A 22,803-nucleotide genomic window follows, 5' to 3' on the forward strand; every position below is an offset into this window, starting at 1 on the left:
TGGAAAATCACGCCAAGGGGTCAATGCATGTCAGAGGCTGTTTTTCTAAAACCATGAAGACTTGGGTTCCCAAAGATAGTTTTGGAAGTTGGAGTAAAAACCAGCCAAAGCTGATAGAAGCCACGTTCCAGGGACTAGAAGACACTGTACTCTTTCTACATCATTTTGTAAACAGGGAAGAAACATGCTTTTTAGGTCTGACGCGGACACACCGGGAGCTGTGGTACCTGCTGTCCCCACACTTGAAAGCCGACCCTTCCCACTCTGAATGTCTGGGTGTGTCCTCCACACTCGGAGCAAACCTATGGTGATGACGCTGAATGGCTTAGCTCAGACATGTCCTTTGGAACTTGGAGACGAGTAATTAGTTGAGTCCGTGCTCATATTCGTCACCCCAGGACCCTCTCCAAGGCGGGGTGAGCCCCCATGCGTGTCCTGTCCATGCACCGGGAGCTGCTCTGCTGGGCCCTCCCTCCGAGGTCCACTCTACCTGTCACAGCCTCTGCAGACATGCTCCAGTGCGAGAGAGGCAGCAGCTCCCTGGAACACATTTTCTCTCAAATGTGCCACGAATGGAAACAACTCTCAGGTTGGCACTTGGCTTGTCACCCGCATTAGTGAAGCAAGGACGCGAGATGCACAGATAGCAACCACACTGCGCCGGGGCAGGTTGCCATGTGGCTGCAGGGCAGGCCCTGAGACACCTGATGCTGCCTCTGTCACTTTTGAGAGTCAACACTGATGACCACTCGGGACTTCTCTCTTCTCTCCAATGCAAAGGACACACAACAAAATGGGGTTGGCTTGCTAATAAGTAAGGAGGAAGAGCACAGATTAGTGCCCACAATCAAAGAAAGGGCTCTACATTAGCGTTCTGCAGCTGCTGTAACATTAGTGGCTTAAATCTAACACATTTATTCTCTTACAGTTCTGAAGGTCAGAATTCAAAATCAGTCTCCCCAGGCTAAAGTCAAGGCCTCAGCAGGGCCAGTTCCTCCTGGAGGCCTCAGGGGAGAACCAATGTCTTTGTCCTTCCCAGAGCCTAGAGGCCGCTGCATCCCTTGGCCCACGGTCCCTTCCTCCCTCCCTCCCTCCCTCCCTCTGACCCAGCCTCCCTCCCCGCCGCGGGGCCTTGTCCCTCCTCGCTGGCTGTGCCTCCTCCACTTACAAGAGACCTTGTGATGACACGGGGCCTGCCCAGATAGTGCAGGATCATCTTCCTATTTTAACACCCTTAGTCTGCTCATGCTGCTATAACAAAATGCCACAGACTGGGTCGTTTATTAAAAATAGAAATTTATTTCTCACAGTTCCGGAAGCTGGGAGATCCAAGGTCAAGGCACAGGCAGCATTGGTGTCTGGCGATGGCTCCCTCTGTGCTTCCAGGACAGCACCTCGTTGCTGTGTCCTCACTTGGCAGAAGAGGGAGGGAGGAAGGGACAAGCGCTGTGTCCTCACGTGGCAGAAGAGGTGGAAAGAGCAGGCAGCCCTCTGGAGCCTCTGTTGTGAGGGCCTTCGTCCCATTCCTGAGGGCTCTGCTCCCAGGACTTAGTCACCTGCTAAGGACCCCATCTGTTAACGCTACCACATTGGTGATGAAGTAACATGTTATTCCTTTTTCCCCCTGATGCCTTCAGAGTCACAAGTGTTCTCTCATCTACTGTGTCGTGTTCCCTGTATGTAGTGCCCCTCTCTGCAGAGCTTCTCCCTCAGGAGGATCAGACCTCCCAGCCCTGCTGAGCCAGGCATGACTGACGCGTTGGCCAGCGAAACATACGTGAGAATGATGGGTGTCACTTCTGGACAGGAGCATCAGGAGCCAGCAGGTGACTCAGCTCCTCTCTTCTTCCTCTGCCCCGTTCCACACAGAGGCTGCTCTGTGCCCTGGAACCTGGTGTGAAGCTGGGAGAGCCTCTGCGGACCCTCGTGGGCAGGTGGCAGAAACATCAAAGAAATACTTGCTAGTGTAAAGCACCAAGATTTGAAGGTCATTTGCTAGTGCAGCAAACCTTAGCTTATCCTGACTGCTATAGCAGTTTCCACAAGCAAGTGGAATAGCTGAGTGCTTGGAGCTAATTTTCTGGTGAGAGCTGGGTGCTGTTCTACCCTGTGCCACAGTCAAAGGTAAGGCCACACGCTTTGAAGGTGCAGGGCCAGCCCGACTGTCCCTGATGATGTTAGTGGCTGGCCCAGGGCTAAGCCCATGTCATTAACCAGTCCCCTGCTGGAGTTCCCTTACCCCAATACTGCAGGTGAATTTTAGTGAATGTACACGATAATTTGGTTAGGTTCTGTATATTTTAATTTTTGTTTAAATTTCGCCCACATGTGGATTTGATCTTCCAAAGTGGTGAACTACAAGTGTATGACAACCTCATGATAATAACACCTTGGCTGGGTCTTTTAACTTTTTTTTTCTTAATTATAGGGGAATTTAGCTCCAAATTCACCACAGATTTTCTATCTTGCCAAGTCTTATCTTAGTAAACTCATCCATTCCACTCTTATGACAAAAGGACCGATGTCTCAAGGGCCAATCACAAAAATTAAAAACAAAGAAAATAAATAAAATCTCTCTTCAAAAATATCTAATAACTCAAGAGCACTTTCTCCAGGCTTTCGAAAAGCCTTATTTAAGTCTCTGCAGGGACCGTGCTAAGCCAGCAGCAAGGGTGATCTGACTTCCAAAGAATGGGCCCGAGTGAATTATGGCAGCACATTTCAAACAATGAGAAAACCAGGGACAGTGAGGGTGGGAGTCAAACAGATGTCTGGCCCTGGCCAGCTGCCCACTGTGGCCGCCTCAGCACGAGAGGGCTTCCAACAGAGCGTCACCCCCATGTCTGGTTTTCCATGTGCTACCTTGAGGTGGGGGTCGGTGGAAAAGCAGAAAAGCCACCCTGCGCAGATTCCTGCATCTAGAATAGCAGCTCCGGTCACATGGTAGACACCAGGCATGACATCAGAACATTGAGCCAAGATAACGCTGAAAACTAAGGCCTCCCAATCTTTTGAAATTGGTCCGTATTAAATTGCCGTGGGCAAAACACTTCCCACATTTCCATTTATATCCTTTCTGTTTTATGGGAGAGATGGGATGAAAACCCTGTGTACCAGTCGGCTAAAAATCAGGATTAGCAGGGGAGGCATGCAGCAGACTTAAGGCTGCCAAGTGGATTGGAAATTTCTTGGACCGTTCTCCTTGACATCATTCACAGCCCAACCTCACAAACAACCTAATCCAGTTTTTAAATCATGTTCATCAACGGACACAGAGCACCATGAATAGGTTCCTATCACCTTACGCACTGTTGTGCATTGGCATTTTGCCCTTTGTCCTGAATTGCCCTTCTTAGGGCTCAGGCACAGGCACATAACTGGAACATTATTAAATCAAAATTTTTTTTGGCAATTCCTCCCATCATGTGACTCACAAGTGGAAAATGGCCTGGTTCCTCTTCTATCCAGAAGGAAGCCTTTCCCTACAGCTCAACCCAGGAGAAAATCCTGATTCACATCTGGGATGTGCACACGCTGGTCAGGCGGGTGCCAGCGGTGTGCGCGGTAAAGTCCCCTCCTGCCTCGAAAATGACACGCAAAGGGCTCCAGATATCCCGCTGTCTCAGTGAACCCAGGAAAACATCATCGACCATTAACGTCGGTAAAATTTTCACCCTGGTTTTAGCTCGTCTTTAGAAATTTAGGTGAAATTACACCATCTTTTCTACTACATTTTGAATGCTTCCTTTACTTAGAAAAGCAGCAAATTCAGAGGAAAGTTATTCCTTTGCTCAACCGCAAAAATTTGATCAGATTACCCAAGGTCATTAACTCTACTAAAAAGGCAAAGCCCACCTTCCTCCAGTGGCAGTGTTGCCAGTAGTTCTCACGTGAGAGCAAATCCAGGCATGGCAGTTTATAACCAGGAAGTACTTACCCCACTTCACGGGCAGCCCAGCCAACGGCCAATAGACGCCTTTGTTTTCCTGCTTTTCAATGCAGAGTTTAACTGCAGGTTGATGTAAAAATCCCCTAGACACACTAAGCTGGAAGACTGCTGGAAAAGAGCTGATCTCCCCAGCAGGTGTACCAATCCCTGCTGCCACCATTTGGGTGGACGGGGACCAGGGCTGGATGCTGCTGGGTGGAGATCTGTTCTTCCTGCCTTGGCTATAAAAAGTGGAGAAGGGTAAGGAGAGGGGACACCTGAAGATTGTCCCTGACATAACCCGTGTGTGAACATTCCTCCAAAACATCCTTGATCAACGGTTACTGAGCTTGGCTTCAGCGGTATCTGACTGATAGGATTCTCACTCCGAGACAATCCAGTATGCACAAGTCACATGTGGCCACAGAGCACTTGGAACCTGGTAGTCCAAATCGGGCTCTGCCCTAAGCGTAAAATACACACGAGGTTTCAAAGACTTAGTATGAAGAAAAGAATGTAAATTATCTCATTCATATTTTTTATATTGATGACATGTTGAACTGATAATATTTTGGATTGGGCTAAATAAAATATGTTGTTAAAATTAATTTTATCTGTTTTTCTTTTTCACTTTTTTACTGTGGCTACTAAACACTTTGAAATTACATATGGGGCTCGCCTTCTGTTTCTATCAGACAGCACTGGTCTAGACGGTTAAAAAGCTCTTCTTTATGTTCTCGATTTTTGCCTTCTGGAGCAAAAAACAAAATTCTTCCACCTGACAGTTGGTCCGGTATCTGATGACAGTCATCATCCCCATCCCATCTTTTCTTCTCGTGCCCAATAGCCCCTCCTCTCACTAATATTCTTTCTATGACACGTGCTAAGGATTATTTATCCAAAACTTGGAAGAGGTCAAAATTATTGCTGCTATCTTGCTGGACAACTTTAATAAGCCCAGTTGACCTTCAGTGGGCTCTCTTAGGGAATGTCACTTTGATTTTACAGGGCTGTAAAACATCTGGTTTCTTATTCATTGTGGACAGAAACTTGTAGAAACAAGAGAACAAGTAATGTTCTTATAATCTGAGATGAGAAGCAAAAATTCTGCAACTAGATCCCTGGGAGTTACGGTGAGGGCATTCAGTTGGGCTGTGCTCTCAAGCCCCCGCATTCCAGCTGTTAAGGACACAGCCCCACATGGGTCGTGGTTTAGGTCGTGCATATTCCACATCTTAGGGGAAGCATCCTGGCCCCATCAAGTTGTCCCCAGCTGGCACACTAGTGGGCCCTGAGTCGGCCATTCCACCATTCTATGAGACTGGATATGTCTGGGTATGGAGAACTTAAAACTGATGGATCTCATGGTCATGCACCCATTGTCACTTCTTTTTCATAAAATGGGCCCCTTGGACTGAGGCGATGTTCTTTAGGATTCACTGCCAACAGATGAGACATTTTATGTGTTCTTAGAAGCCGGTGCTGGAGAAGGTACCTGTGGAGCGTGGAGGGCAAACCCCACCCACAGCAGATGTCATTACCAGTGAGGAAGCAACTCTGCTCTGTCCAGGGTAGAAGGGGCCAACATAACCCATTTGCTACCGAGTGGTGTCTGGTCTCCTTCAGGAATGGGGCCGTATCAAGGACCCATATCACTTTGCACTGCTGCCGGGTCAGCAGAGGCTTCTGGGAAGGGATTCAGGCTGCTTCCACTCATGGTGGAAGGGCAAGGGGAGCTGGTGTGTGCATATCACAAGGTGAGTGAGGAGGCAAGGAGAGGGGAGGTGCCAGGCCTTTTTCAACAAACTACTCTTGAGGAAACTAATAGAGCAAGAACTCACTACCAGAAGTATGACACCAAGCCATTCATGAAGGATCTAGCCCATAACCCAAACACCTCCCACCATGCCCCACCTCTAACATCAAGGATCAAATTTCAACATGAGACCTGGCAGGTTCAACATGAACCACAGCATTGGCATAACATTGTTCACAATATCCTTGTGCCAACTGTTTTTGCTTTTCCACTACTGGTATGTATGATTTGTTTTCTCATTTCTTATTAGTCTTGCTAGAGAGATTTATCAATTTTGTTAATCTTTTCAAAGACCCAACTTTCGGTTTTGTTGACTTATCACTACTGTATTTTTGTTTACTATTTCATTAATTTCTGGTCTCAATGTTTTCCTTCTACTTTATTTGTATTTGATTTGTGATTTTTGATTTGTTGAAAAGTTTAGATTACAGATTTTCAGTCTTTTTTCTAATAATTTTTTTTCAGTCTCTACATTTATCTCCAGTCATACTTTGGCTGAATTCCATAAGATTTGTTAACTATAACCTTCATGAAGCTAAAAATATTTTTAAATGTTCTCTTTTTTGACCCACAGGTACATTTAGAAGTATTACTGCATAATTTCTAAGCAGTTGGAGATTTCCTAATAATTTCTACGTTTTCACTGATTTCTAGTTAATTCCACTGTTTTCAGAGAATAAACTTATTTTAATTTCTATCGTTTGTAATGTATTAGGACTTTATGACCCAATAGGTGCTCAACTTTGCTAAATGGTTTATACAGCATAAAAATCTATATTTCATTATTTTGGGGTACCGTGTTTTATGTATGCCAATTAGGTCAAGTTTGTCACTTCTATGTTCTTGCTGGCTGGTATTGTCTGTTTATGCCATCAGCTATTGAGACACGCGTGTTAATGTCTTCCAGTGTGGTTTTAGATGATTGATTCTTTTCTCCTTTAAGTTCTGTCAACTTCCACTTGATTATATTCTGAAGATAAATTTAGAATTGCTACATATTCCTGTTGCCTGTTGGACCAATCCCTGTTGTAGAATAACGGACCCACAAAGATGTCCATATCCTAATCCCTGGAACCTGTGAATATGTTAGGTTACATGAGAAAGGGAAATAAGGATTGTGGACAGAATTAGGTTGCTAATCATCTTATCTTAAAATAGTATGATTATCTTGAATTTCTAGGGGGGTCCAGTGTAGTCACAGTGATCCTTAAAGGTGGAAAAGGGTAGCAGAAAAGAGGAACAAAGAGACGGCAATACGAAAACAACTCAACCCAATGTTGCTGGCATTATAGGTGGAGGAAGAGGGTCATGAGCCAAGGAATGTGGGTGGCCTCTAGGAGCTGGAAAGAGCGAGGTAACAGCTTGTCCCATCCAACCTCCAGAAAGGAATGCAGCCCTGTTGGCATTAGCCTGGTGAGCGCCACTTTCGATTTCTGAACTGCAGAACTGTAAAATACATCTGTGTTGTTTTAAGCCATTAAGTTTGTGGTAATTGGTTACAGCAGCAGTGATAGGAAACTAATGTAATCTCTTTTTCATTAAAATTATTTTTGATCTCTAATAATTATTCTTGCCTTTAAATCTGCTTTGTCTAATACAGTTTTCCCTCAGTACCCAGGGGACTGGGTCCATGACTCCCTAGGATACCAAAATCTGTGGATCCTCGGGTCCCTTAAATAAAATGGTATAGTATTTGCAAATAACTTACACATACCCTCCCCGTCCTTGAAATTATCTCTAGTTTATAATACAATGTAAACAGTTGTTATACTATATTTTTAATTTTTTGTTATATTAAATTTTTTTCCTGTGTATTTTTGATCCTCAGTTGAGTCATGGATGTGGAACCTGAGAGACATGGAGGGCAGACAGTATTACCAAAGCTGCACCAGCTTTCTTTTGGTATTTGCATTCGTATATCTTTCTCCAACTTTTAAATTTAACAACACAGGAACATTGAAAGTGTATCCTCTTGTCAACAGCAGAATTAGAGTTTTTTTTCTTTAAACACTTTAAAAATGCCACTTCATTGTGTGGCTTTATTGCTGCTCCTTTGAAGATAACTGTCCCCTCCTGGCCCTCCCTCTGTACTTTTAATATATTTTGTCTCTGGTTTTCATTAGTTTTACTATGGCGCGTCAGGGTGTGGTTTTCTTTGCATTTACCCTCTGTGGGGTTTTCTGAATTTTTTGAATCTGTGGCTTGATTTCTTTCATCAGTTTTAGAAAATTCTGCACCAGAGTTCCAAGTATTTTATTTTTCTGCTGTTTTCTCTCTCCTCCTTGGATTCCAATTACACACATGGTAGATCTATTTGCTGTGTACCACATGTCTGTAACACTCTTTGCAGTTAAGTTCTATTATTTTCTCTCTACGCTTCAGTTTGAATGTTTTATATTGACCTATTTTCCAGCAGCAGTTTTACTAATGTTCTACCTCTGGTTTATACTTACAAGCAACTCCCTTTACCCCTCAGCCTTGTTGAATGGAGCCCAATACAGCAAGACTTCAGGAAAACTGAGCTGTTTCTTAAAGGTTTTTGACTTGACTTTTTGGCCTCATACCCCTCGCAAACAGCACAAATGTCTTGAAGGACAAACAGTATAGTGTTCAGCCCTCTTGAGTCTCTATTTTTATCAACCCAGCCCTGTGAAAGTGCCCAAATTCCACAGGTTGCTAGGTTTCCCAGCAGTGGAGCCCTGCCCAGTCAAAGCTTAGACCTTGCTGTGCCCAGAATCAGCAAATGCCTCCTCAAAAGTTACTGCAGATGACCTCTTTGTAGCCCTCCACTCAAATCTTAGCTCCTCCATTCCTCACTGCTTTAGGGGCTCATGCCTTTAAACACTGCATGTGTCCATCTCTTGTAGTTCTTAGCAAAGCTATGAATTGGCCTCAAGGTACTTAGACACAGGAGCAGAAATTTTCACCATCTCCACTACCCTCTGCCCTTTTTTATTTTTGAAGAAACTCATTAATTTGTTCTGTTAAATTCCCCATGTTTTAGAATTGGCTGGTTACTTACTTCTTAGGGTATTTGACCTGTTCCACTAATTCTCACACTCTATGTAAACTAGCAGTTAGATCTAAAACTTGGACTATACTCACATACGTAATGCTTTTTTGGACAAGAAAACTTGGTGGTCGATGCTGTATGCTCACTATATCTTCGTATCAGACTTGTTTATTAAGAATGAATAGACTCGGGTGCTTTCAGCCTGATTCATGTGTCATAAATTTTCCTTTGATTTGACTTGTCCTCCCTTCCCCCTAAGGCAGAGTGTGAGACAGGACTGCATTTAGAAATGGAGATATATCACTTCTCTTGGTCCCAGGGAACAAGAGAAGGGAAACTGGGAAGAGTAAGATAAGAAAGAAGGAAAAAAACAATCCAAGGCTGAACTGTAGAGCTGGCTGCCACAGGACACCACAGCTCGAACTTGCTGTGATCCTTTTCAAGAACCAGGTTAGGGACCACACCAGGGATAGTCTGCCCCAAGACAAGGAGGGGAGTGTTATCCACCATGTCATGTCCCCACCTGCCGAAGGGTTGCCCAAGGGGCTAACTCCTCTTACCCAGGGTTTGTGTGGGCATCCTGGTCTAAGTGCCAGGTTAAGCCCCAGAGCAAAACGGTGGAGGCATTTAATGGATCTGAAGCAGGGTGTTGTCAGGCTGCACCTGCACGCAGCTGTTTGTCTCAGGAGTAGCCAGGGCACAAAGATGGGCTAATGGCTGTGACAATGTAGAAGCAAAATATTGTGTTTCAGTCCCTTCAGATAATTCTTTTTTCTCCATGTTGTAGTCCACTGTCCTCGCCTTCCTCTTTAGAGAACCATTTTTATTCATTTTTGGTTTACCCTTCAATTGTTTCTTTTTGAAATATAAGCAAATGTGTATGTATACACAATCATAACCACTCTCCCTTTGTTATCCTCCAAGTAACAGTATAAACTCCTTGTACTTTGTTTTCACTCTGGAGCATTTCATTTTAGAGATCTTCATTCCTTTTACAACTGCAAAGTCTACACTTTATACTGTTGTTTATTCAACCAACCAATCCCCTAATGTTGAACATTTGAGTTGGGATTCTAATCTGTTATTAAAAACAACAGACACAATTTTTACTTAACATCTGGAAGTTAAAAAAACTGGCATTCTTACTGTCTTACTACGATCCTCTGACTTCCTGAATTTCCATTTCCACAACTGTAAAACAAGTTTTAACATGACTTACCTGTCAGGGTTAAATAAAATTGCAATTTAAAATGTATTTCCATGTATGTTAAGAAAAACTGAAATAGCCAATAAAATGTATTTAAAATGAGTGAAAACATGAATTATGCAAGTATCACTATATAGATTCACTATATAGGTCATTTCTATTTAATTAAGAAATTCATATTTTGAGACAATGACAAACCAGAATGTGTCCACAAAAAGACCACGATAGTGAAATTTCTAGAAACTACCTTAGATGAAACAGTTAAAGAATTCACTTAAATATTTATTGAACAAATGCAGAATAAATGAACTAGGGGGTGTTTTAACCTGAACACACAACAAACAACTTTAAATACTCAAATGCTGTCACACAAAGAATGAAAGACTTGTTCAGTATTTCTCCAAAGGGCAGAACTTGAACCAAGGGATAAATATAAGCAACCAAGAGGCTGCAAGGTAATTGTACAAAGAGTATCACTTGTCTCACTAGCTTCTTTCCCCCTATAGTGCATTCTGCACTTCTCCCTTCTTTTGAAAGCAGCTACAGCTTAATACTTCTCTTGAATATCTTAAATAAGTTGCATTTTCATGGCAAGTCTTCCACTGCCAGCAATGGATGTACTCACACCACTGGAAAAAATCTAAAGTTAACAAACTGGTTTACTATCAAAATTGATCTATTTGCTCCTCAGCTATCTTTCTGTATTCCACATCAGTGATTCTCAGGAGGTGAGGAGAAAAGAGAGTATGTTCTTCAAAGAGGGTGACTCATAATCCCTAGCAATTCAGACCTTGCCCCTGGGGACAGTTCTCCTCAAACTCCAAATGAATCGCTACAACTGTGAACCAATGGTACAGTGGGGAGTGTGGCATGTGCTGGGGCAGGGAGAAGACAGTTGACAACCACTGGGCTACATGGAATAGGAGATCTTATTTTGTAAGTCACTAGGAAATACAAACTAACCACATAATACTGACAAGCTCCATCTAGATTGTTAAATATTACAAAATCAGAGTTGTTTCAACAACCATTCAGCATGTTTAAGGACAAAATAGATATACTTTATATTATATATGTATTTTATCACATAATCAGTAAGGAATGCTGAGGTGCTTCATCCATCCAATAAATTGAAAATAAAAATTTTACATTTCTACTTTGTCAGTATACAGGATTCTGAAGGTAGATCTTGAACTCAGGGTGACAGATCAGTTTTCAAGGAAAGCCACATAATCGGTCAGTCTGGCTAACTGCTGTTCATTGGGGATTGGGGGAACCGGGGCAGGCTCTATATGTTAAAGAGAGAAACATACTTCAAGTTAGACGCCACAGTAACAAAGCTTTGGCCCTGCCACCCACTCCTACCAATGCCTTTAATTTTAACATGGGAACTTTTAGATTTGTCCTGAATTTAGACAAAATCATGCCTCTTAGGGGCATGGACATTTCTGAAAAGCAAGCTAAGAAATCACAACTTTATGAGTATAGTTTTCCCTAACTGGGAGTAAAGGCACATCTTGTACTGTTGTTGTTATTGAAGTACTGTACATGAAGGTTATAAACACTTTTAGTGTGCAACAACTCTTTTAAGATAATGCTCTTCTTGGAAATATCCCTACCCATGTGACATTTAATTCAAGAAATAACTTCTGAGTGCCTCCCTTGTGCCAACCATTGCTATAGAAGAATATTAAATTGTTAATGAACAGTAAAACACAAAGAACCCCACCCTCAAGGAATCAGTCTAGCATTTCAGTTACCACGTCAGCCTGGGGATGCCTCTGAATACAAACGCTGGCGAGAAGCTCTCTCAGCTCCTCTGTATGACCCCTGCGTATGACAGTACGGAGGCTCCGCAGCTGAGCCAGAGGTTGCCACCACCTCACGGTAAGCTACAGGGAGAGCCCACAGTTTCATTCTTGTAACTATATGTATTACTATAAATTTACAAAGTGTAGTCTCTTAGTTTACAAGGTTAGAACTAAAAAATATATACATACCACACACACAAAAATTAGGAATGACACATTTTTAAAATGTGCATGTGAAAATACATACCTGATAAGGGAATAAATTTGTTAAAGGAAACATCCAGGGCCCCTGCAACTACAGTAAAAGAAAAAATTACAGCCCGATTTGCAGATGTCATTGTAAAAACCTGTCACAGAACATGCTATTTTTAATGCACTATGTACTTATGGTCATTTATTTCTCATACAGGGAGAACAATTTTGCTCTATAGGCTGCATTGTATTAGTGTTCCTTCACCATCTAGATTGGCCGAGACCATATCTTACCCTCTTTGTACCCTCATGGGGCTGAGCACATTGAGATGTGTGTAATACTTTACTGTGTGCTCAACAATGTCCAATAAATGGACATTCAGAGTAGGTGGAAGAAAATTTGGGTTGATGTAGATGCAGGAGGGTTTATGGAAGTGGGCATGAAGCCCAGCTCTAAAGACCTGGCAGAAAAGGACACACAAAAGGAAGAGAAACCACCAGGCAGGAAGAGCATGGTCACTTCAGAGAGCAAGACTGAGGGGCTGGGAATTCAGAGTAAGATATTGACAGGTCACAGAATTTAAGGCCTTAAAAGGAAGGCTAGAGAAGTTAACTCTGTGAAAGTGAAAGCCATAGGAGAGTCTGTATGAACTGAGTACAAGGAAGAAGGGGAAGCAGCAGTTGAACATTTAATTAAAAAAAAAAAGGCAATAGTTTACATATTAAGGATAAACACAGTTAGAAATGTCTCTATAAATAAAAGGATGGGAGATTAATATTTAGTAGGAATTAAGTTGTAATAGACCATGAAACACTTATATAAAATAGTCTTTTATATAAGAAATGCATTTTTAAAAATTTAAAACTAGGCGATCTTTAAGATCCTTTGTACCCTAAGTGTATACCACCCTATATCTATATTTAAAATGTGAGTTATTTCCATTCTGTTAGCATAGCAGAATTGTATATCAAATTATTCACATTCAAGGCCTGAAGACCTGACAGTCCTACAAGAGTTCAATGCTGCACAAATGGGTAAAGAGCTCCACCTACCTGGCTTTCTGGGCAGAACCATTCTTGTGGTGGAGTCTGCTTGCCATCCTTGTTCTAATATACCTAAAAACGTGTATTTCACATACAGATTAAGAAATAACAAAAACATCCAACATGATCCACAATCTGTCCATGACATTACTTGTATAGGAGACCTGGTATGTTTAGTTTAATATGTCATGTGCATTTTTACTTGAAAGGAATGCTATTGAGAACATGTAAGCTTATTTTAGAAATAGTTCTGAAATATATATCAAAGCCTCATTCTATTCTATTAGGCTGTTATAATCACTAACAGATGGTTTTCTATAAAGTATATATTATAGTGTTAACCTATTCAATATTGTTAAAAACAGATATAACGAAAACTTACATGGCACCTTTTGTAATCTTATCAGTAATAACAAAGATGACGGTGATGATGAAAACAGCGTTCATATGCATAATGTTCACCTGCAGCCATCACACTAGGAGCTTATATAGGGATGATTTTATGTAACTGACACAACTCTGTGAAGTGGGGTATATAGCCATCATTTAACAGGTGTGGAAAATGAAGTTTAAGGAATTCAAGTGATTTGTCCTAGGTCACATAGCTACTACCATGGGGCACAGGGTGGTAGCCGGATTCACGACCAGGCAGTCACCTAAGAGTATGGGCTCTGGATATGTTATACATTGGATAATAAATTATGCATCAATTTTAAGAGATGAGCCAAAACAAATAAATGTTAGTATAAATAAGTAACAACAGGATTTAATATAAGAACTTTCATTAACCTGTCCTCTATGTGTCTAGAATTGTGCTAGGCCCTAGAAATTTAAGACATGGTGCTTGAAAGAGCTCATGTTTTAGCTGGAGAATCAAAAATGTCAACCATGGTAAAACAGTGCAACAAGGTGTTTGCAATATTCTATAGCAACTAGCAAGTGGAGGGATGAGTATGGGCATCATCTGAGAAAAATGCAAAGGCACATGTGGAGACCAGTGGGTGAGAGTAGGGAGCAAGCACCTAGGGTACAGGTCAGAAATGGCAGGAAAAAACGGGCTGAGAGGGATATGCGATGACGGCCTTTTACAAGGCAGGGGGAAATAAGGACTTCCAAACATGAACAAAGAGCTCAATTAAGATGGATTGTCCCAGCCAACTATGCAGATATTCACGTATTTTCTTCCTGCAGAACTATTAATGTGCCTGATTACAGGGTGCTCATTGTCCAAAACCCTGCTGGGGTGTTGCATAATATGTTTCATATCACCTTTCTGAAAAACACAACCAAGATTCCAAAAACATATCCTGTTTCCAAGAGTTTCAATGAAGAGACTGTGACCCTACAATTCATACTTTATTTTCCATTTTTTTTGTTATGTAAAAAGCAAGCCAAAAATACCTTTCACAGCCTCTTCGACAGGAAGGCCCACAAAGGCTGCGAAATCGTCAGCGATTATGGAGGTGTACGCTTGAGAGACCAGGGCGAAGGCTCGTCTCCTTGTTGCATCTACCGTGAGAGCAGAGGGTTGGCAGAGAGTGAACCAAACGAGCAGAGATTTAAAACACAAAGTTCAACCACATGATTGTCCTTGTCCAATTTTTGGAAGCAAGACCAGATCAAGTCCAAGATTTCTGCACTCCTAGTTATAGATATATGTACCCAGCATGTAAGAGGGGCTCAAATAGTGCTGAATAAACTCTTCCTCTTACATAAAAAATCTCAGATGACAATGAAAACTACAAAGATGGAAAAAAGTTAATAAACATAAGATTCAAACCCTAAGAAAATTTAATTTAAATGTTTATGTAATAGGGATGTAAATTTTATTTTTTATTCTTTTTTATTTCACTTACAAACACTGGAATGAACAGGCAGAAAAACTATTTGCGTAATTAGCTGTCCTTCTCAGAAGGTTCTCTGATACAGGACCATACCTGGGGGTGTAGAACGGACCTTGTAACTACAGCTCTCTTCCTAACTTTCAAGTCTGCATCAAACTATTGACTTCATTCAGGTTCAAAATCCCAAATTCCAGCCCTGAATGTATGAGTTTAACAAGGGACTACAAACAGTACCAGCAACAAAAACTCTTCCTTAGAAACAGCATCTGGGATTGTTCCCAGGCTTCCACACCCACAGTAAATAAATTCAGGAATGAGACAGAGTCGAATCCCGCGGCAGGCAGCTGGCCCATCTCCCTGCCCAACCCAGGTCTTCCACCGGCTGTCAACATGCTTAGGAAATATTACTTTCCATATTTAACAGGCAACTGTACATATATAAAACAAACCCTGTAACATATTGAAAATCCCCTCTCCCTTCCTGGGACACTGTCACACAACTATATCAATTCCCTCAGACACCCTTGGCTCCAAACAAACCCACTGGCTCTCAGACAAGTCCTATACTTCTCAGCCCCGGCTTTTGGTTTATGCTGTTCTACAGCCTGAAATGCCCTCCTATCTGCTCGCTGCCATTCCTAGGTCTGTTTATAACTCACTACAATCTCTGCCCCTCTCTAAACTCATAGCATTACTGTTTATACTTCTACCGTAACAAGCAATGTCTTACCACTTAGACCAATGCATACCATGGTATCCATTGTTCCGCCCACCCCTATCTTCTCAATTATATTCCAAACATCTGGACAGACTTATCTCCTGTATCTTTACATCCTCCAGAGTTCCTAGCTTGTTCCTTCACTTCATCCTCTCCAGCTTTCACTGAGCGATTATCTGTTCTTCCTAATGTGTCTGTACACTCAATTCCTTCTTTTAACCAACCTCTAGCAAATAACCTAACTTAAACATACTTTTATTCTGGAGTCTCCGTAGAAAAATACAAGTGTATGGCACAAAACTGTATTCATTTGGTGAGCCTGCCATATTTTAAAAACATTTACTTTAGGTCAAATATTCTGGTCAGATTTTTAGAATGAGAAATAGAACAGGAACAGAATATGAAGAGAAGGGAGGAGAGAAGAGAAGCAAAAAGAGATATAACTGGAAAAGGGAAGAAAAACATATGGGGGGAAACAGAAGTAAGTTGACAAAAAAAGTAAAAATAAAGGCTAAGTGTTCCTCGTTTCAGTTATAGCTGCAACATTCAGGCTGCTTTTAACCACCTGGCAAGAAGGACTCTAACATCTACGTTCTGACCGGTCACCACGTGACCCTCAAGAGCTATGAAATTTGTAACCTCATGAAAGCATGCGTTACAATGGCATGCTGGAGGGTAGAATAAATTGAGCTAGTACCTAATATCTGTGGCTACTTTCACAGAACACATTTTTGGTGAAAACAGAGATCCTAACAGAATGCAAATTCAGTTGTCCCACAAATACTCGAGTGCCTCTCATCCATCACTGCCAGTGTTGGAGACAGAGGGGAAGCGGAGCCAGTCACCGTCCCATCCTTTCCAACCTGCCTCTGCCCTTCCCAGCTGTGCGGCACACCTGTGGCACCTGAGCTCCCCTGCTTTAGGGGATGAGGGCTCCACCAGGAGGTCAGAGGCCAGAGGGTAGGCCAGGAGATTTACTTCCTCTGCCCCTCCCGCCTTCCTCCGGCTGAGCTTCTGCAGCCACAGCTCCTTTTCCAGGGCTCCGGGCATACTGGCAACTCGCCTTGCCCCAACAGGGCCCAGGTGAGAGTGCCTACAGTTTTACCACTTCAAGGGAATTACATGCATCTCAAAAACAATCTTTACCATCTGCTACCCTGTAAAGCTGATATCCCTTACCAGAGTGATGAGTGCTTACTAAAAAATGCCTGCTCACTGACTCCTCCAGAGCAGGAAGGTGTACACTGAAAAGTATTAGCTATAGAAATAAGGAGACAGTAAAAAATAAGAGCATAGCAATATGAAAAGAGATCATTGAATGAATTTATAAAAGACTGTACCAGGAAGACAGGAAGCAAACGTTAGGAGTAGGAGAATGGAGAGAGGCCAGGGATGAGATTTTATTGCGGGATTAGTGTTATGTTGCACCAGGGTGTAATCTTTCAAAACAGTTAAAAACACATTTGATCCAGTGCAGTACCTCTAATACTAAAGAAATTAAAACAACAACAACAAAACATGTTTGAGCATCTAAGTATTTAATTAATGAGTTATAAAATCCAGAAACTGGAGATAACACCCATCAAAGGCTGAGGCTGACATAGTTCAAAGCCTAGTTTCTATTTTCAAATACACAAATTTTTGTAACTTTTACCAACCTATACCTTGAACTTATTAGAGTATTATAAGATTTTATTTTCATAGCAAAAAACCCTTTTACTGACAAGAGCAATTTCAATCTAGAATTAAGAAACAATGAAGCTATTAGCTGCCAATATAACCTCAATCAATAGAAAATGAAGAAGCACAATTAGAGCAAATCTAAAAAAACAATTCTGAAAATTGCACCACTCACCTAATAAAAAACATCTACCTTTTAAACACACCATTGACTTACTTCAACATTGCAGCACTTAAGGAACAGGTCTAGTCTAATTTAACTGTTAACCACAAAGAAACACTACCTCTAAGTGCTTCCATGATTGGCTGGACTGTCTCAGACCACTGGTGAGCATTGATGGTCGTATAGATCCCAGGGAAATCTCTCTGCCAGATTCTTTGTCCTACTGACCAAATTCCTCCAAGTTCAGAATTTGCCTGCAATAAATATAGTTGCCTTTGAGGGTACTCACTCTGCAAATTTACCAATGACTTTATCTTAAAATACCAGAAATGATATAAGCTTGCTAGCTGTATCATCAAAACATAATTCAACATTTCTTTTAAGAGATAAAATTACTTTTTCAGCCCAATCGCTCTAAAAATGATTTCTAAACACTGTGAGCAGTAATATAAAATTGAGTTATAGGTCTGATATAAATTTTTATTAAAATAGCAAATTAAAGCCTGAGAAAGTAGGCCAAAAATATTTTAGAATTAAGCCTAGGGACTAATTATCTTAAGCATCGTTTTTAAAGATGTATATATTTAGGACAAAGTAATAGCAAAATGGTTAACAATAGAGACTGTCAACCTAAGATGTCATACACTGTTGTAGCTTCTCTAAGGATAGAGTTTCCACTAGTATCACTGAAAGCGATAATTTATATATATACATATAAAATTTATAATTATTTATTTAACCAAAGAAGCTGAGCAATATTCCAATCTTACTTAATAGACTGTCTAGGAAAGAATAAAAATACTAATCTGATCTGCTAAATACCAACAATGAACAAGAGTTTAGATGAATTCTTGGTAATAGTCTGAGAATGTTGAAAAATTCACTGCACACTCATTAGAAACAATGAACCACCTGAAATTAAAAATTTACTTCATTCCACTTTGGAAGGAACTTTTTATAGGTTATTTCATCTAATCTCCCATCCACAGTAAGAAATCTAAAATCCTAATTAGCAAAAATAATCTTAATGCTATGAACAATCATTTTTAGAATATTCTTATGAACAATACCAGTTTCAAAATTAGTACCATTATAGGGAACAGCACGGATCAGTTGAAAATCACCACCGCTGCTACTGCCAGCACCTTCCTTTATCTAAATTAGCTTAGCTGCTTAACTGGTGAAGCTGCACTTGTAAAAAATGTCTTAAGAAATCTGATAAGTAGGAGGTGAACACAGATTTCTACACCATCCTAGGAAAATTCAAATTTCTGATTAGAGGAATTTGAAGATCTATTCTTATACTTTAATACCAGTTTAATAACTATTTTTGAGACATGGGAAAGAAAACAGGAACTTTTAAAAGGTTGCCATTTAAGTGAATGTCATTACTGTATTAAAGCAGTAAAATGTATTGAAAGAATACTTACAGATTTTATAGCAGGTGGTATTCTTTTCCAAAGATATCTTGCATTATTCCTAATTCACACCACCACAAAGAATAATTAAAAACATAGTCATCTCAGTAAATGTTTAAAATTACTAGGTCCCAAGGCAAACAAACAGAAGTATACTTTAAAATACTCTACATAACAGAGTAAAATTTAGTTTTATAATAATTTGTTCTGAGGAAATAAGAGTCGTTTTCCAGATAAAAAGACATGAACTAGCAGATATTTTTATCAAAGTAACATTTTGCCATTTCTAGTTAATTTCTTTAAATTGATGATCCAAATCCTAAATTAAAGCAACACACTAAAAACACAAAAACTTATATATAACTGCCCAATTTATTCAGATATAAAAGTAATCAAATTTATGTACTTTCAAGGCTCTGGCATTCCCTGATAAGTGTAGTACACAATGCTTTTCTCATTATACCCCTCCTATAAGTGACTACAGAGCCTCCAAAATTTCAAGGCAGGAGCTTTTAAAGGTCTTGAAGCTTGAACAAACATATGATAATGGGATTACAAAAAATGAAACAGAATTCATATATACATAATAAAAATCTCAGTTTAGTTTTTAAAAAAGATATGAAAAGAAAGGGTTTGGAAGAATTTAAAACAGAATTTTATCAGGAATCATTGATAGATCACAAAACTACAGGAGACTCCTCTTCTTTTGCATAGTAATGCTTTCTGACTTTTCCTAATGAACATGAATTAGGAAAAATTGAAAAACAAAAATCTTTCAAGAAATCTCACACACATTAGTAAGGAATTCCTCTTGGCTCTGAATCTTCCCCTTCAGCTTCATTTGTTCTACTGATTACATTATGATGTTAGGTAAAGAGAGGTCATAAGAAAGTTTAAAAGACAAAAAAGAGAAAGATCAATGGAAGTAAAGGAATTTACTGACATTGCAGTTTCTCACAATAAATTTAAATGTTTTCTAGAAGGAGTATGTAAAACAAATCATAATTCATTAAGCTATGATTCAATAGGCAATAGATGTAATAAACATTATGATAAAAGAAGTAGCTCATTGTGCCTGTTTTAGTGCTGCTACTTCAAGGCAGAATAATTTCCGTATAACCCTGAGGAATCTGTTGCTCTTGGCTTTAAGTTAAAGGTACTTACATGTCATTATGGAGCAAATATAAAGCTAGAAGCTGACCATACACTGGGGGTGTAGCAATTCCTCCAGGAGCCTGGAAGGCCAAATATGGGGGGAGGGGGAGAATGACAAGAACAAAACTTATTTACACTTTCATTAAAAAATTATATTTTATTAATGCTAATCATAAAAGTAAGGCTATCTTACAGTCCTATTACAGATATGGGAACAGCTTAAAGAAGTATCAAACACTAAAATCTAGAGTACAAAGTTTAGATCTCTCATCAGCTGTGATTTATCTCCCTTGGAGCCTCAGTTTCTTTACATACACAAGACCATTTAAGTGGATTCCCTTTTCCAGTTCTCAAATTCTCATTTAAATGATCTTACTATAATAAATATTTTCAACAGATTCCTAAAGCAGTCTGATTCTGCTGACTACATCAAGCATACAGAGTATCACGGTAAGCGACAGAGGGACAGAAAATCGCCACAGCTGATGTACAAAGACATTTCTCTCCTCATCCAATTTTGACTCAGTTGGAAAACATCCATTAAGTGTCTACCAGTGAGCAGTTTCTGGCTGTTGTCTCCTTTAGTTACTTTTTATACTAACATTACAAAGCCTTTTTAAGTGCCTTTCTAAGAAAAATCTTACCTTTAATAGCTGCAGTATAACTTTTATCTGTCTTATTAGAGAAAAAAATGGCAAGCTTACTGATAGCATTACAAGACTAAGAAGGGCACTGTGAGTTAAGAAAGGGTTACGACGGTCACATCTCCCTTGGTCTCTGTGCGTATGCGTGTGTCTTTTACTAAAGACATAAAGGTCAAGATGTCTAGTCTAGCGGATCAACCGGTGTTAGAGCAAAGCTACCCAGGGTTCTCGGGCTCACAAGCTGAAGACAAATAAAAGCTCCTAGCGCGTTCGGGAAAACCGGCCCAGGATCCCTCGCCGTCAGAGCAGGCCGCGGCAGCCCGGGCGCCACACGTCCACCTCCCGCGCCCACTCCGCGCGCGCCAAAGCCCCGCGGGCCCCAGGCCCCGTTACCCTGGAAACCGGTGCCGCCCCGGCACCAGGGGCGACCCCGCGGTTTCTCCCAACGTGACGCAAATGGCTACCTCGAGCTCCTGGTTCTCGCACTGATCCAGCAACTTTTTAAAACTGAAGGCACTTTCCGCCATCACCGCCACTGGCATCTTCCCTGCCGGTCTCGCCGCCGCACCTTAACGACAGCCGGACTCCAGACTGTCCCTCGGGGCGTCGCGCCCGCGATGACGTTTAAAGCCGCCGCCGCCGCCAAGCGCCCATACGCGGTTGCGCCGTCACTTCCGGGGCGTCTTCAGACCTCGCGGCGGCTGGGAAGTGGGGGACGCCGCCGCTCTGGCCGCCCCTCTCGGTGCTCTGGAGGACCTGGCTGTAAGCCGCGTGGGGAGAGTGTGGAAGGGGAAGGGGTTTGTTGCTTATTTAAGAGCCTTCATGAAGACAGCCAGTACACAGAAAACTTATTTCTATATAATACATTTTTGAATAATAAAAGTTGCCGTGGAACACAACGAAGCCGGCCGCGGCTTGTGCGCACAATGCCCAGCACATAGTAGGTGCTTACGAAACGTTCCCGAGTTCCCAACTCGAGTGTTCGGCTGCCTACGGGAGGTCTCCACTTGGCGGAACCAAACTGAAATGCTCAAAATCGAACATTTGATTCGCCCTCAAACCTGCCTCTTGGGCAGGCAGTCCTCCCCGCTGGGAGGTGGCGGCGCCGTCCGCCCACCCTGGACTCGGCTCTGAGGCTCCCGGCCCGGACAGGGCCTCGGCCGCGCTTGCCCGGTGCCTCCTGCCGCCTTCCAGGCTGGGCCCGCGCGGCAGCCACGGGGAGTGTTTCCTGAAACATAAGGCAGACCTTGTGGCTCTTCTGCCCAAACTCCGAAAAGCCAAAGTCCTTCCCATCCCTCAAAGGGTACACCATTTAATTTCCAGATCTAAGAAAAATCTTAACTTTAATAGCTGCATAATATAACTTCCGTCTGTCTCGGTAAAGAAAAAGTGGTAAGCTTACTTGATAACAACATTTCTAGACTAAGAAGGGCGTTGTCAACGAGATAAGAAAAAAATTATAACGGTCACATCTTTCTTGTTCTGTGTGTGTGTATGGGTGTGTGGTCTAGCCAACTCGCTCTAATCGTCCTGGCCTTTGGTTTCTGCACAGTACTAATTGTTATTAATAGCAAGCATTATATTGTGTATTATTTATTCACATATTTACTTTTGCTGCCCCTCACTAGACGCCCCCAGGAAAGAGGCTTTGATTTGTTTCCTGCTGTATATCTGGCTACGTAATTTGTGGGGCCCAGAGAAAATTTAAAATTCAGGGCCCCTTGTTCAAAAGTCAGGGGAAAGTGTCATTAAAGGTAATAGAATATAAATCTTTTGCCTTTCCTTTCAGTTTCTCTCTGTTAACAGAAAAAAACCCAGACTCTGTAAATAATTTAAAGAGGTTTATGGTGAGCTGAATGTGTGTGACTGTGGCCCAGAGCACATGGCCTCAAGAGGTCCTGAGAAAATGTGCTGGAGGCGTTCAGGTTACAGTTGGGTTTTATACATTCATGGAGACAGGAATTACACGTAAAATCATAAATCACTACATGGAAGGTGTACATTGGTTTGGCCCAACAAGGCAGGACATCTTGTCGGGGAAGCTTCCAGGTTATAGGTAGGTTTAAAAATTCTTTGATTTGTAATTGGTTAAAGAAATGAAGCTTTGTCTAAAGGTTTGGAATATTTTAAGTTAAGATAAGGAAGCCTGTTAATTAGAGGCAAGCTACTG

The 22,803-nt window shown here is 41.4% G+C and overlaps 1 protein-coding gene across 1 annotated transcript; it reads right to left on the reverse strand.

Annotated features, from left to right (window-relative positions):
* Positions 1–10,875: 10,875 nt before the first annotated feature.
* COPS8 (COP9 signalosome subunit 8) lies at positions 10,876–21,290 on the reverse strand. Its single transcript, XM_045558702.1, has 8 exons — positions 21,098–21,290; positions 19,999–20,069; positions 18,847–18,895; positions 17,538–17,670; positions 14,413–14,520; positions 13,021–13,083; positions 12,023–12,070; positions 10,876–11,252 (listed from the first exon to the last, which is right to left on the reverse strand). The coding sequence occupies exons 1-8, from the start codon at positions 21,173–21,175 to the stop codon at positions 11,173–11,175; spliced, it is 630 nt and encodes a 209-aa protein (XP_045414658.1). The 5' UTR covers positions 21,176–21,290; the 3' UTR covers positions 10,876–11,172.
* Positions 21,291–22,803: the final 1,513 nt, after the last annotated feature.

Source organism: Lemur catta, chromosome 8 (assembly GCF_020740605.2).
Source record: "Lemur catta isolate mLemCat1 chromosome 8, mLemCat1.pri, whole genome shotgun sequence".
Lineage (NCBI taxonomy): Eukaryota > Metazoa > Chordata > Mammalia > Primates > Lemuridae > Lemur > Lemur catta.

Coding starts and splice junctions, on each gene's coding strand:
- COPS8 (XM_045558702.1), bottom strand. CDS start 21,175: ATGCCAGTGGCGGTGATGGCGGAAAGTGCCTTCAGTTTTAAAAAGTTG. Junction 13,084..14,412: donor TGTCGAAGAGGCTGTGAAAG/GTATTTTTGGCT, acceptor ACACGTTTTTAG/GTATATTAGAACAAGGATGG. Junction 12,071..13,020: donor GGTTCTGCCCAGAAAGCCAG/GTAGGTGGAGCT, acceptor CTTTTACTGTAG/TTGCAGGGGCCCTGGATGTT.